We start from the raw sequence: 15,794 nt of genomic DNA on the forward strand, positions 1-15,794 counted from the left end.
GAAGGAAGCAGGACTGGGAGCAGACTGGAAGGGTGGGAAGTCAACATGGGCAGGTAGGCAACAGTGATGTAGTGGGGAGTGGTGATGGGAGGGGACTAGACCTAGTCGGTGTTTCAGGAAGCCGGAAGAAAAAGGGGCAGCTCATGGAGCTTCTCCTGTGAGGCAGAGAACAAGTCCTGGTGAAGAAAGGGAATGTTTGACTGAACGCCTGCAGCCTCAGCCTGTGCTGAGAGGGCACTGGAGAAAAAGCATCTGATGACAGAGAAGTCAGCAGGAAGGGCCGAAGCTCTGGCTGGAAGCAGATGAGGTTTGTGCAAGACATTTCACTGCACCGATGAGTACGTGAGTCTGTAATTTCAGCACAGTGAGAATCTATCGCCTCCTCAGTCAAGTCTCTCCAGCCTGCCCAGCCCCAGAGCTGCTGTATGCACTTGACTGGAGAGGATCAGCCGGGGGGGCAGGTGACCAGCCACCTAAAGCAACAGGGGTGAGGGACTCTGTCCTCCCACAGCTCAGCACAGGGGCAGAAGAGGTGCTGGTCAGCCTCTCACATGTGCATGCCCTGGGACAGCCATGGCAGGTGTGTGTCTGCTCTCCGGCGGGTCTGGGCCCACTGAGATCCAGTGGTGCCATGTGCAGGGATCTGGCCCCGCGGTGGGAGGTGGTCCTGGATCCTTCCAGTGGGCAGAGACCCCAGAACAGAGTTCGACGTCAGGTCTGGTCTGGGGAGCCTGCTCCTTCCTCTGACAGTAAAGCAGCGGATCAGGGAGACCTCCAGTGCCCAAAGGACTCAGGCAGCCAGTGGGCAGAGGGAGCAGGGGCCGAGGACCGTCCGCAGCAGCTAGCAATCCTCCTACCATTGCTGGGGAGTGGCCCTTCAGAGTGGCCACTGTGCCTGGTGCTGGTCCCCAGCACCCCCTCCGTGCCCACCCCAGCACCGATCGCCGCCAGGGCTCACGAAGTGGGGGAGTTGCAGGAGACAAGGATGCTTAATTACAGAGCAGCCCTGGAAACCAGCAACGGCAGCGGCACTGTGGCCAGGAGGGGAGGCAGCAGGGCTGTAAATAGAAATTGCGGAGGCAGCCGCGGGGAACAGAGTGAGGGAGGCTTCTGTGCCTGCATCGCTCAGTCTCCCTCCCTTCCCTTCAGCTTCTCTCACCTCTCCCGGCCACCCTGGCTCCCAGCACGAACCAGCGTGTGACAAGTGGCCCCAAAGCGTGGCTGGGAGGCAGCAGCTCCAGAGGCAAAACGGCCGCTCTGGGTGGAGGAGTGGGTGTGCAAGGCCTTCTCCATCAGGGAACACCTCCTGTGGTAACGTGTGAGGAGGGTCAAAGGGCCTCTTTGGACAGCAAGGAGACCAAGGTGAGACAGCTGCAGGGCCAAATTGCCCTGTCTACCCCCCCAGAAGAGACTGTGGGGTGCCAGATGTCTGAGCCTCTGTCCCACTGGGATCTGCCCAGGGTGAAGTCCCTCTCATCCCACTTTGACATTACGGTCTCTTCCACAGTAGCAAGAGCTCTGCTTTCAGTATTTTGCAAAGGTTTATTTAAAAATGTTGAAACTAACATCCCACAAGAATTGAATATTTCACCACAAGGAGAAGAGAAATCCTACAAAAATATATATCACAGCGCACAAGGGCAGGGGAGGGGGAAGAGCGAGACTGAGCAGGGAAGCAGGAGAGAGGACAGAGGGGAGGATGTGAACCATGGCAGAACGAGACCAAGTGGCAAAAGGAGAACAAGAGAGGAGTGGGGAAAGCGAAAACAGCAGGAAGGGAGAGATTACTGGGAGGGAGACCATGGTACAGGACAGGAGTGGGAAGCGGGCAAACAGTGGGAGAGGGAAAACAACTGGAAAAAAGGAGTAGAGAGCCAGCAGTTGGTGAAGGAAGGGGCCCCCCTCTATGGTCTTGCCAAGGTAGGGCCAGGACTACCGTGAGACATCAGCAGGGATGGGGTCGGGGAGCTGGAGTTTGGCCCAGGGCTTTTGTGCTGCGGGACTTGGCTCTAATGTTGTGCCATAGTTTAATTCAGAGCAGTCTGAAGGTGATCGTGTTTGAGAACTTGAGGGGAGTGAACAAACGGCTCCTTTCCAAGCATTTTTCCTTATCGGGAAAGGGAGTGGGAAATGAAAGGACCAGATTTGCAAGGGCACTTAGGTGCCATTGAGGAAGAGGTAGATAGCCCTCTCTGAAGTGGTGGGATGCTTGGCTGGATGTGAGTCCCTGTAAACTGGACCAGAGGAGCATTGTGGAAGCACACGCTGGGGGTCTGCTCCCCTGCCTACCAGTCACAATCGACCAGATGGGAAAGCCCAAGCAGGATTCAGCCTTGTGGTCATGCCACTCTGCTGGGTAAACAGAGTGAGACTCCAGTTCCTGCCCTGAAGCAACACAGGGCGGAGGGGAGAGGTTCTCCCCCAGTCCTTCCCTCCTTCCCACTGCACTCACAGAGGGACCACCCTTGTGTTAACAAAGCCACATCCCTCCAAGAGCTCAGCACAGACACAGTGCCTTCAACTCACCCAGGCACCCAGACATTTCCTTTTAATTACACAGAAATGTTGGGCAGCTCAACCCAACGCTATGAACATTTTCAGTCGTTTTCCCCACACACCTTTCTCTCTGTAAAATCTCCACTGGAAAAAATTAATCCAGCTCTTTCTCCTCCAGTCACCTTGAAGACAGGGCAACCTGATGGGCTGTGACTGAGAAGGTGCTGGCCTCTGCCCTGGCTTGGTGGTTGGTGCTGTCAACCCATCCATGTGAACATCTCACAGAATATTAGCCCGGGCCAGGGAAGAGACTGCAGGCACGCTCTGGCTCCAGTCTGCATAGGGGAAAATGGTTTATAAGGCTCCAGCCATGGAGAAAACAGATCCAGTAAGATTATTTATTGACTGGAAGAAGCTTGTGTGTCCACACGCATTTTGAATGTTTTTTTCCAGGGACAAAATGTAGCAATGAAAATTTGGGCCAGACAATGAAGTTGTTTCCCATATCTAACCTGTTTTGCATGAGAGAGTGAATTACTGTCATAAAAACATATTTGGCTGGAAAAAGTGGTCTTGAAAAAGATGTTCAGCATATCCAAACTTCATTGTAAGAGTTTTCTCTACTGCATTCCCCACCTTCCCCATTCCCACAGCATCTGTGAAAGGCTTCGTTCCCTGGAGATACTTTTAACAAAAACAGAGACACGTTAAAGGGGGAAAAAAAACCCCAGAACACCAAGATCTGATGTGTTTGTAGAGTTTACAAAAGCCTGGCCAGCAGAGCGCAGGGCTTCCCTGCATCAGGTGTCGGAACATGTTTTCACTACGCCTCCTGCGGTGCCCTGCCACTTTCTGACAGACCTTCTCTCCACTCAGCGTGCGGAAAGGGAAAGTCCAAGGACAGCCCTTGAAGTGGTAGAGTCTAAACTCTGGCCTTGTTTCAACAAGCACTATTGATCAAAAAGCAATCTAATTAATCTGGTCTGGAAGATTACTTAAACCAGTTCAAGGCATTTTATTGTAAACTGCCAGCAATAAGCAGTGCAGCATCTTGCAGGCTGCGCACAGATGTCCTTCCCCAGCGCTGATGTGTCAGCATGAGGAAGAACAGCCCTGTCCGCAGCTTCGATGTCCACCAAAGCCTTGAATGGATCCTGAATAAGGAAAAGGCTCGGTAAAAAATCGATCTAGGGTAAAGCAATAATATCCCCTGCTATAAGCAGAGACTCAACCTGTGCTTAGACTAGAGACCTCCAGAGTCCTTTTCCACCTACATCTTTCAGCCATTCTGTGCTTTTAATAAGCCAGTAATTTTATTTGACCTGTCATTTTCTCCAAATCTCTACTGTTTTTTGTGAAGCTTATTGCAATTTACACTCTCATTTAAATGTCCTTCATGGTGAGTCAGATGGGACCCCAGATCACCTAATAGTTCAGCTGGGTAAATGGGCAGAACCAGACCTTTTACAAATTTCCCTGTGCTTTGTCCTATAAAGAATAGGATTTTACTGCAGAGATAAAGGATGAAAGAGCCATTTCCTTTTCTCCCAACCTGACTTTTGTCAGAGACCTTGTATGGTGCATTAGGGCCTTCAAATTGTGGGTGAGTTTCCTGTCTCCGGCCATATCAGTCCAGCAGCTGAAGGTATTTGTATGGTATAGGGACAACCTTACCTAAATCTCCATGATTTCAGCTCAGCGGCTGTCAATGTGGGGTGTGTGAATTACTTTGAAGGTGTCCACAAAAAAACAAGGGAGAGCAACTATTGCCATTAAGCTGAAATTTGCCATTTCACACTTCCTCAAAGTGACACCCATGGGTCCACACGTAGGAAGAGGTTGAAACACACTGATCTTGCTCACACAAGTAACCGACAGTGTGGCTGCCTGCCCTACAGACCCCCACAGCTCCAAAGTACGTGCTCAGGCAACCAGTTTGCGCTGACGCCTGTGGGGTTTTGGTCCCCAACCAGCTGGGGCAATACACTCACAAAGGTTGGCACCCCAGATACCTCCTCTCTCATGCCCGTGGTGAGCGTTGCTTTGTGGGTCTCCAGTCACCTTGTATTCCAGGAGAGACCTACCAGCAGTACATGGCAACCCTTCAGATGTTTCCAAGGCCAATCGCTCTTTGTCATCCCAGGCACACAGAGTCATGTCTGCTGCTCATTGCCTGTGGCACGAGTGTCTGAAAGCAATTCCCTACCTCAGCCCAGCAAAACTCAGATTCCTCGTGCCCAGCTATATCTGCATGACATGCTTTAGTTGCTTCGGCAGTATCCCAATGTACAACACACTTGCTAAATAACATGATGGGCAGAGGGCTTCGCTTCAGATTTTCTAAAGAACATTACCATAAACTGATGTTCTTCAGAAAAACCTTGATGAAGGAGACCGAGGGGGTGGAGCGGGACAGCAAGGAGACTTCCAAGAGATCAAAATGTTTGGAAAGCTAAAGGAACCTTTTCCACTGGCAAGAGAAGTGGCAGGGGGAGGAACTGAGAGAAAAAAATTGGGGAGAGATGAAGAAAGATACAAGCTGAAGAGAAAAAACAGAGGAGTGTTAGGCAGAAAGAAAATGGAAAGATGTGAATATCTTCCATCTAGGGGGGAGGCAATGTTTCCTTCAAGGAAATGGGTTGCTGAGGGGGCCCAGGTGCTATGTGGGCCTCTTCTGCCCAAGCTTCACCCACCCTTGGCACCCCTGGGAGGGCCAAGGCCTCGGGAACAGAAGAACCTGTCACCACCCGAGTTGTGGCTCAAGGGAGACCAAGCCCCGGCGGGCAATCCTGCAGCCACTAAACTCCAGACGTTCACTTCAAAGCACACGACATGGGAAGGGACACACAGAGGGGTTAGGGCCCACGGGGACAGGGGTATGCCTTTCCACCTTGCCTACCCCCGATGTCAGGCATGCACTGGTGAGAGAGTCACAGAGATCCAAGTGTGTGTGTGTATGTGTCTGCGTGTGTGCTAGGAGAGGGGCTGGGGAGGCCAAGATTTCACACCATCACCAGCTGTCTTCCCTCCCACCATCCTGCTCTCTCATCACCCTGTCCGGTGTGGGCAGGGTGTGGGGGGGTCCCCAACCTTCCCCCAGCAGGAGGCTAAGGAGGCCCAGCTCGTCCATTTGCCCAGGCACATCCTGGTGGAGTTAGTTAATAATGGTGGTGGCGGGCCATGGCACAAGGAGGTCATTTTATCCTGGGGTAGCAGAGGTGGCGGGAGTCTGCACTCGCCGGCTGTGACAGGAGGGTGGGGGGGAGCCAGCTCTGCTTCTCCCGTCAGCGTCACAGGTTCACCAGTGGGATTCTGGGGGGAAAAAAGAATTGGAAATTAATTAGCAACAGGCACTCATGCTGCCCCACCACCCCCATCACCCGACTGGCGCCTTTGCCCTGCCTCAGCATGCCTGTCCCCCTGTCCCCAGCCACAACCTCCTGCCCCAGCTCACCGGCCACTCACCGGTTGAGCTGAAAGGCCGTGCTCTTCCCGTGGCCCCCCAGTTTCTCCACACCCTCCTGGCCCTGCCTGGACTCCTCCACCTCGGGTGTGGGGGTCAGGGAGTCACCGTAGGGCCCCAGGATGCTGACGGTGGTGGGGGAGAGGTCCGTGAGGGGCTGCTGGCTCTCCTGCTGCCTCCCACCGCTCTGCTGCCCCGAGTGACGCCGACGTTTCTGATTACGGTCCCAGCTTTGGAGAGAAACAAAGGGGGAGGTAAAGAGTGCTCCCTCAGACAAGCCCCAGCCCTTGATGACAGAGAGGTTGGTGGGACCCCTCTATGCTCAATGTTAGAGCCCAGTTTGGCCACATGCCAAGCTCGCAAGGGCCTGCAGCACCAGATCCACACCCCTAGGACAAACGGCACCCAAGCCCACAGTCCTCCTGCCCACCCACCTGCAGACAGCAGTGTGGTGACAGCCTCCATTAGCCCAAACTCCACTCACCAGAATTTGAATATGATCCCAGTGGCAACCAGGACAATGATGATGGAGATGGTGATGGTGACATACAGCTGGGGGTCCACACCTGCGAGACAGAGGGGGAGAGGGGGGGTGATGGCCACAGCCACCCGTCCCCGCAGAGCAGCAGTGCAAGGGGAGGTTCCCGCTGGGGGCCTCGTGAGTTTTGCAGACAGAGCTTGCTCCTGCGGGGATGGGGCAAGGGCAGGGTGTGTGTGAAAGGAGCAAAGGGCAGATTTACCTTCCCCCCGGGGCCCAAACAAGAAGGGCCGCAGGGTGGCTGGGGTCTCACGCAGGTTGAGCCCTGCGTTGTGCAGGAGCGAGTGGGAATTGGGCTGCGCCGTTGCCATCCCGTGTGGCGAGACAAAGGTGTATCCCAGCGGTGGGAAGCCTGGGTTGGCTGAGTTGGTGTCCCCTCCATCCTCATCGGACACCGTGGGGCCCCACACGATGGCCCAGGGGTACTGGGAGGAGGGCATGCCGTCCTCAAACCCGGAGGGGGTGGCAGGGCGGGCCCCCGCTGCCTGGCGCCTCAGCCGCACGACATGCCGCAGCTCTCCCCCCCGAGGTGCCAGGGCCCGCTGGCGTGGCAGGGCGAAGCGAGAATCCCTCTCCGGCAGCGAGGTCCTGTCCCAGATGCAAATGGGCCGCGGGGCCGAGGGGCTCCGACGGGTGCAAAGAGGCCGAGCAGCTGCTGGGCCCCGAGAGCGAAGAGACCAGACTCCAGGAGGAGGGATGGCTGAGACCAGGAGGAGGAGATGCCACAGCTGCAGGGAGTGGACGCAGGAGAGGAGTGGAGGCATCCTGCTGCAGGGCGGGGGGGAGGAAGAAGAGAGCTTTATCTGAAATGTCCCTCCTGCCGAAAGGCCAAGCCCGGAGCAGCCGGGAGCAGCCCGCCACCTGTGCTCCCGTCATCTTCCCGTGTCACCGACGAAGGTGGGAAGCTGTGAACCTACCAGGCACTGGGCTCCATCTCGGATGCAACAGCGTCTTTGCTCAGCGAGGATCCTGTCTCATCTTCTTCACTGGGAACCAAAAGGGAGAGTTGTCAGTGTCCCCTCACCCAGCAGCAACCGCTTTCTCTCCCCGGAGGCAGCGTGAGCCACTGCAGGCGAGCTCCTGGCCCCAGCACCCACACGTGCACCTACTGCAGTTCTCATGTCCCCCCCATGCCTGCGTGCTTTCCTGCACAGAGGTGCATTGTCGCCCTAACCCCAACACCGCACAGAAACACACGCATTAGCATACGCACACAGAAGCAAGGAGCGTTCTCTGGAGCACACGTGCAGAGGCACATGCGCAGCTTCCCCGGGGACTCTCTTGTCTGAGGGCCGAGAAGGGGATTCGGCATCTTTGTTTGCTTATCGCTGGAACAAGTTGGAATCTTAACTCCTGTGTTTATTTATAGTGTAGAGCATGTAATCCATTTATTAAAAAAGAGCCTCTTCATTGTGTGCCAGAGTGAGGGAGTGAGAGGGGAAGCATGAAAGTGATAAACCAAGAAGACTGAGAGAGAGTGAATCAGCGAGAAAAGTCCAGCCTTACTAAAGAATTTAAGTGCAAAAATATGCCTATCAAATATTTAGTAATTACTTTCCTCTTAGCTAACATGGAATTACCTTCCCACGCTCCTTGTCCTAGTGTCCTCTGCGCTGTCCCATCCCTCCCTTCCTCCCCTATTCCTTCTCTTTCTCTCCCACCTCCCATGGCCAAGCAGCACTAGGAAGCAGCAGTAACATGGAGTAAGGGCTGGATTTCTGCACCGGCCACACACCATCCGCTGGCATCAGTCCAGCGGTAGCATGGCTGCCCTTCATGCTGTCTGCCCCTTCTCGTGGCTGGGCACAGCGCAGCGCCAGCCCTTCCCTGGGCAGCTATTATGTGCCCGACCCAGGATCCTCTCCGCAACAAAGACCATGCACACACACCCCCCGAAAAAAAAAAAATCATTCAGGATATTCAACTCACTCCTTCATCGTGAAGAGGAAAGCATGAATGCCGGCAACCCCCAGTCGTGCCCCTCTCTGGCTGCCAGGATGGAGAAATGGGGCTGCTTGGCCGAGGGAGTCAACGCAGAGGCCAACCCTGCACCTCCAGCCCCCAGCCAGCTGTGTTGCACCTCCCGACTCCCAAGGGATAACTGCCATCCCCTTCCTGCTCAGTCCATGCCCTGAACTAAAACTGCAGCCCCTCCTGAGTGGGAGGCTTCTTCTTGCTGAGGGAAGAGCCCGGTGCTTGCTGTAGAAAGGGGACTCATACCTGAGGAGAGGGGCTGGGAGGAAAGGCATCCACGAATGAGTAGCTGTCTAGTTCCTGCTGCATTAACTGGGGATATTTTTAGTTTCCTTCTGTTAAATATTTAAACAAAGTTCACAGAAAAAAAGGAATTGTCGGCTAGTGCCCTGCCCTTCCCTCCGGGGCAAGATCAGTCTCTGGAGGGATCCTGAGATGAAGATGAGGAGAAAAGAGGAGCTATTCTCAGCATTTCTTTGTACTTTGCTCCTGAACCTCTAAGCCTCAGAGGAGACTTAGTATTAAAATGCAGCTCTGCAGAGAGACAACAGAACGGAGCAAGTTTCTTCCAAAGCTAGAGGCTGGCGAGATCTTGGCCATCTGGATTATGATCACGATGCCGTGGAAGATCATGTCTGGCAACACAAATCCGTGACAGAATTTCTTTTGGACTTTGGAAAGGGAGGGAATTCCAAGGACTGGGGGGACGTCCCCGTGTGAGTCCCCAGGCTAGAGGGCACACAAATCTCCTGAGTGGTTTCAGGGTGGCCTGGAGTCCCTGGGGCCATGCCTGGGACTCACCAAGGGGCAGTAGCTCCCTGGGGAGAAGAGCCTGCTCTGCTTGTGGCACGGCATTCTCAGTTCCAGCTCTGGTCCTCAGGGGCTGCGGGCTGTTCTGCATCAGGCAGCAGGAGATGTGGATGTGGACAGTGCCACCCCAGGAGTGGAGATCTTCTCTCCAGGTGCAGGTAGACCTCAGTGCCAGTCCACAGGGGAGTATGGTACATTAGGGGTACACATGTAACTGCTAGCATTCCTCCTAATGTAGATGGCTCTACCAGTAGAAACATTCCTAGGTGTAGCTGCACAGTGTGCTGGGTCACCCAGCTCACTGTGTTCTTCTCACTTCTTGGGATGTCTTATAACGGAGACCTAGCTGTATTTCTTGGCTGAGATTGTGAGCTCCAGCAACAGCACCCCAGACTATGGATTCCCAAAGTCTAAACCCTACAGAGCCAAATCCTGAATCACTTTTGCAGCTGGTAGTCTGAATCTCAGCCCTACGGAGCAGGTAACGGCTGTAACTGGAGCTGAGGGGAAGGAGTGACCCCCAGCACTACACATAACGCTGTGGAAGTGACAGCCTGGACATGGCGTGTGAGACGCTGTGGGGCACAGGTCCTGCTGCCAGCAGTGAAGAGTAGGTGACTCCTGGAGTCCCTACGCCAAAGGTGGCTCCAGGTGAGTGCAGGAATGAGGCAATGTCAGTCAGTCTCAGTCAACACATTCTGGTTTGCTAATCGTATCGTGGCCGAAGACTGAGAGTGTGTCCTGTACTCCCATGCATGGTTGTGGAGGAGCTGGGAGAAGCACAGAGGTGTCTCCCATAGCATGAATGCCAGGAAAGCAAAGGAATGTTCTGGGTGCAAATGCCAGTCAGGGAGGGCTGGACTCCACTGTGCATGGAGCGTTCATGTCCAAAACAGAGCATGGATGTCCCTGTGGCTTACGGACAAAGCAGCGTGTCTGGGGCTCTCTGCAGTTAGCCGGCAGTGGGGATTATGTCCTGGGCACAGACCCTGCAGCACTGGAGGGCAAGTGTAGCAAATGCCCTTCATTCAGCTCTGTGTGCAGCTCTGGGTGTGGATGCTCAATAAACTGGTAGATCTTCAGAGGGGAGGACAGGATGCCAACGCTTTTACTACCTGGACGTATAAATCCCAGTATCCACATACCTTACACCATTCAAAAGGCCTTTGCATGCCAGAGCAGAGAGACTGGAATTCTGCACCAGTACCACATGGCATGTCTCTTCCTTTCAGATCTATTTCCAAGGTCTAATTGTGATAAAAACGGACAGGGCTACTCCCAGGGTCCAAAGATGGACCTGTGTATTGTCACTCTAGGTACAGAGCCTTCATCGCAGTGTTCCAGTCCTGTGATGCACAGATGACAGAGTGTGAATGACAAAGCTATTTCCCCAGGGCACTTCATTGAGCTCAGTTTGTGAATCTTGGTGCTTGAAAGCCACAAGTAAGAATTACACTGCTCTTTGCTACTGCATATGGACCCCACTACTGGTCCAGACCAGAGATCCCTGCAGCTAATCTATTAGGAGCTGCTCTCATTGCATTTGCAGGATGGAAGCATGAATCCTGCTGCTGTTCCTCAGTGTCAGGGACCCAGCTGCGCTTCCTCCCTCTTTGTAAGTCTCCCGCAGCACGGCCCCACCGCTGCTGGGACATGAGAGAGCAGATCTCGGTAGTCGTGTCCCAAAGCATGTATCCTGATTCACCAAGGAGGCTGGGAATTTACATCCTAACTAACGGCTAGGAGCAAAGCCTGCTGCACTCTTGCTCTGAGCAGGGAGCACAGACTAAACCCTGAATGTGACACCCTGAGCTCCAGAGTTCCGATGCTACCGCGCCCCGGGGAAGCCCTAGGATTCACTGCCAATAACTCCTGCTCCATGTCCAGGACTCTAACATACTGTGGTCCCAAAGATAAATCCTATCCAAACATAAAAGCCATCACAGGAATAAAGGAGCCGAGGTACCAGCCGTGTGCAGGCAATACCCGCGCTGTAGCTCCCTCCCATCAAATGCAATCTGTAACCTTCTGTTTCAAAATGCTGAAGTTTGACAAATTCAAATGAGGAACAATACTATTAATAAAGAGGGTCACACACTAGCACAATTCACCTAGGCAGGTGGTGTATTCCCTACTGCCTGGAGCCTTCGCGTGGCCATATTTCTAAAAGAGATGCTACACAGTTCAATCAGAAGTTATGGGCTTGACGCAGGAAATGAAATTGGTGAAATTCAGAGCCTGTGCTCTGCTGTAGGTCAGACTCGATGATCAAAATGGTCCCTCTGGCCTTAAAATCTGAGAATCTCACAGCTTTCTTGATGCCTAGCCGAGATCAGCTCTGACTGAAGAGCAATTGGATGAAGCCGAGCACACACAAGCCACTAGTGAGAAGCGGGTAGAGTCTCCTTCCATCCGGGGATGGCAAAAGAGTTGCACCCGATTCTGTCTGGCTCGGCAGGCAGATGATGATCTATCTGTATTTTTGTAACATCTCGGGCTTGACTGCTGTGATACTGTGCCTCTAGGAATGAAGCCGTCTGCTCTCAGAGCGCTCCAGCTAGTTCAGAATGCAGCAGTCTGTTTGCTCGGCGACTCAAGCTGCCGGGAATGCATCACCGTGCCCCTCTGCACCCCACACCGCCTCGCCTTTGAGCACAGAGTCCGGTTCAAGGTCTCCAAGCCAGCATTCAAAGCCCAGCATGGGACAGGCCCCAGTGACCTAAGCAATCAATCACCTCTCCTTATGCAGCGATGACCTCACATGACGGATATATTCCACTGGAACAATGAAATTGCCAACCAGTTTGGGGAGAGGGGGGAGGGATGGGAGAAGGGGAAAGAAGCTCATGACCCTGAGGAGCAGAACATTCACAGGAGCTGGGCCAAGATTATGAAACTTACTGACGGCTGAAATAATGCTCGCCATTAGCAACCCCGCAGCACCGAAAGCTTCATGCAAATCCTTTCTTCACCCAGCTCCCCCACGGCAACGATCCCACTCGAAATAGTGATGAAAAAATCAAAACAAACCCGACGAGGACCCAGCCCTCTTCGCAGAGAAAGAACGCTAGGTTGGCTGTCATTTTTTAACTCCCGGCCAGCATTAAGGACTATGGTGACAGCTACCGATACGAGACTGTGATCTGGGACCGTAGAACCTAGCAGCTATCTCCAAGCATCAAGCAGAGCGAGTTTAGGCAGTGGCAGTGAGACCCACACACGCACCGCCTGGTGCCCCAGGCACCCCACACCTACATTTTTCTCACTGGCCATGAACATCCTGGAGTTCATGGTCCAAGAGGCAGAGATGCAGTCATTACTGGTTTGGTAGCAGTAGGAAGCTGGTGAAAAGGGGTTATACGTATGTCCTGCTGTATTCAGCTGGGTGGGGACCGGGAAAGGGAGGGCAGCTGCCCCAGGGAGGTAATTCTGCTGCGCTCGGAGCAGTTTTGGCAGCTGGGAGCGTCAATCCGAATGCTGGTACCCTGGGGTGGGAGATGCCGAGCCCATCTGGGGAAGGAGTTCCTGCTATGCACGGAGCCAGGGGTGACAGCTTGCAGAGCAGGCTGAATTGGGGGGCTGGCAATCTCAACGCAGTGGCTCACATCAGGCTGCTCGACTGAGTGTGAGGCCGAGAGGGCTGGTGGCAGTGCCCGGGAGGATCCGGCAGGACCGCGGAGGGGCTGACAGCACTCGCCCTGTGTCAGTGCGGGTCCTGCAGCGTTCGGTGACTGCCGGTGGGAATTCCTGTGCCAGGTACTGGGGCGCGAACTTAACGGGCTGGGTACGGAAATCCTAGGCTGGGGCAGAAGCCGGGGTTGGAAGGGCGATGGGGCATCTGGACGTTTCGGTAGCTAGGGAATGGGGCTGTGGAGCCCATCAGTGGGTTCTCTGAGCTCAAGTCTCCCTGCATTTGGGAACTGTGAGTGTGGCCCCATTCCAAGCAGCACTCTAGGATGCCGGTCCCCTGCCATCTAGTGCCTGCCTGCAATACATGTCATGAGTCTGCCAATCTTCTGCCTCCCAGTTTCCTACTGTTCCCGGGCATCCGAGTGCTTCAGGTGCTGAGTCCCCACATCTGAATTGCTCTCTCTTGCATGGTGCCCCCCTTGGCCAGGCAGGAGGAGGGACTGACCCCTCCGTTTCCTTTCTCCAGCTGCGCCAATTTGGCCGAAGTCGCCTTCCTCAGTGCAGGCTCCAGTGCTCCAGCACAACAGGTCTGTGATGGAGCCCAGAGCTGGAGGGCAAGAAGCGGCGGTGCCTCGGCTGTGCCCCCTCCCTTCCAGCCCCTCGGGCATCCCCTGCCCCAGCCTGAAAGAGGAGGAGAAGGGCGGGGCGGGGAGGGGGGGGGGGGGGGGGGAAGGAAACAACCGGCTAGAAGGAGACAGAGCACCCAGATGGGGAGAGGGGAAAGAAAAAGGGGGGGAAAGGACACGGGGAAGGAGACGGGGAGAGATGACTTGGAGACGGGCACGCATCCCCTCCCTGCCCCTCGCCCCTGCAGCCCCATCCCCACCCCGTCCCCCAAGTCCGGGCTGAGAGGATGAACTTACCTTGCGGGGAGACGAGTGGGGCGCAGCCGGGGCGGCCGAGCAGGGGGCTGGGGGAGCACGGCTGCTGCTGCCGGTGCCTCTCATGGCCAGGACGAAGGAAGGAGAGGAGGAGGAGGAGGAGGAGGAGGAGGAGGAGGAGGAGGAGGAGGAGGAGGAGGAGGAAGGTTTGATGAGGCTGAGCCCTGGCTGAGGGAGAGGGAGCGAGAGATGCCTTGAAATAAACAGCTGCCGAGGACTGGTCCAGCCCCTCTTTCTCTCTGTCTCTGTCTCTCTCGCTCGCTGCCTCCCGTTAACCCCATGGCTGCTGGCACGGGCGCCTCCGGCACCGTCTGCAGCCCGGGGGGGGCGCGCCCGGGGGGAGCCGGGCGGGGGCCTCGGCGTCCCCCCGGCCCGGGAGCCCCCTGGCCCCGGTGGCCGGGTGCGAGGGCTCCCTGCCCGCTCCCTGCCCGCTCCCTGCCCGCCCGCGCTGGGCTCCCGCAGCCCCGCGCCCGCCGGACCTGCCCCCCCGCCGCCTCCCCGCCGCCTCCCCGCCGCCGCTGCCCGCTCCGCTCCTCTCCGCTCCGCTCCGCTCCCCCGTCTCGTCGGTTATTTCGGGATCTTCACAGGAAGCGATTAGGTTGCCATGGGGAGAGGTGTCTCCAAGGGACCCGTCGCTCCAGCTCGCTCCGGCGAATGCCACCCCCGGACGGGTCCGTCCTTGGGGGGCGGAGGCCCCCCGGGATCCCCTTCCTCCGGGCCGCACCCCCCCACACACACCTCCGGCTCACCCCCGCCACCGCTGCCCCCCGCCTCTCCGCCCCGCAGCAGTCCCCTCGGGGAGATGCCACCCCCCCCGGCCGCCCCTCGCCGCCGCGCCGGTCCCGCCCCCCCCGTCCCCGCATCCCCGCATCCATCATCCCCGGGTGGTACCGGGGCGGGGGGGGGGGGGGGGGCGGCAGGCGGGTCCCCCCGGTGGGGCGCAGCGCGGCGGGGTCCGGTCTTGCTTCACGGGCAGAGCCGAGCCGCTCACGCGTGGGCCGGGTGGGACACACGGGTGCTGTGGGAGCAATGGGGGGGAGAATCTGTCCGAGGTGGATTTTTCCCCGCTGAGGGCTCAGCCAGGTCGTTAGAACGTGTCCCCAAGCGCGGTTTTGCTGGGGATGGATGGCATGCATCTGGAAATGGCAGGGATGTGACAGCGAAATTAAAGACAGAAGCTGATGTGCCTTTGAGGGGCTGGGTGCTTTACGGGGAAAATCTCCCTCCACCATCAAGTACCAAACAGAAAGCGCAGTCCAAATCGGAAGGGAGCAGCTGAGCAACCAACGGGCAAGAGAAGAAAGTCAATGACAGAAAGACAGCTTCCACTCCAGGGTCTGAAATACGAGGAAGCAAGAAAGTCATCTCCTCAGATCCTCAGAAACAATCAAACTTTTCATCATAAAGTGATGAGGAAAGACTGTGACTGTGACTGACCCCGGGAAGAAACAGAAAGAAATAGCAGAGACAGCACTGAGCTGTACAGCAACCTGCCACTGCACCAGGAACGGACACAAGACAAATGGACACACAGTACCAAACCTGAGCACAGCAGGATGCCTGGAACAGGTCGTGCCAACTTTGGACAGACACGGGAGGGACCTGATGATGTTCTTCATCAGGCCTCCCACGAGCTCCCGTGCTAACGAACCAGGCCCATCCGAGCTTTCCCACCTCGGGACATTTTGAGTCTTGTGTGTGTTTTTGTGAGTGTGTTTGGGAGAGTCAACAGTTTTTTCACATGTCTGGGAGTAAAATCGGTGTGTGTTTGGACGTGTCAGCACGGGGATGCGGTTGTGTTGAGGCTTACGGTCACTGGGAGGTCGAGGTGTGGGAGGACGGTGCTGCCAGGGGAGAAGTCACGGTCTGGGTTTGTGTGAGACACAGTGCCATTGTGTATCGACAGGCGTGCACATGTCTGAGCCCCTCGGCTTTTGTCCCC

General features: G+C 55.8%; 1 protein-coding gene and 1 long non-coding RNA gene across 2 annotated transcripts; one reads left to right on the forward strand and one right to left on the reverse strand.

The window, feature by feature from the left end:
* The first annotated feature begins 203 nt into the window (after positions 1-203).
* On the forward strand, positions 204-2,763 carry LOC141937155 (uncharacterized). The gene is made up of 3 exons (XR_012626867.1): positions 204-307; positions 1,150-1,362; positions 2,675-2,763. It is a non-coding gene; the product is annotated as an uncharacterized LOC141937155 (long non-coding RNA).
* PIANP (PILR alpha associated neural protein) lies at positions 1,523-14,002 on the reverse strand. The gene is made up of 6 exons (XM_074854628.1): positions 13,835-14,002; positions 7,415-7,483; positions 6,700-7,265; positions 6,444-6,525; positions 5,962-6,189; positions 1,523-5,808 (listed from the first exon to the last, which is right to left on the reverse strand). The coding sequence occupies exons 2-6, from the start codon at positions 7,429-7,431 to the stop codon at positions 5,787-5,789; spliced, it is 915 nt and encodes a 304-aa protein (XP_074710729.1). The 5' UTR covers positions 7,432-7,483; positions 13,835-14,002; the 3' UTR covers positions 1,523-5,786.
* Between the last annotated feature and the right edge of the window lie 1,792 nt (positions 14,003-15,794).

The sequence above is a fragment of the Strix uralensis genome, chromosome 2 (assembly GCF_047716275.1).
Source record: "Strix uralensis isolate ZFMK-TIS-50842 chromosome 2, bStrUra1, whole genome shotgun sequence".
In the NCBI taxonomy this organism is placed as follows: Eukaryota; Metazoa; Chordata; class Aves; order Strigiformes; family Strigidae; genus Strix; species Strix uralensis.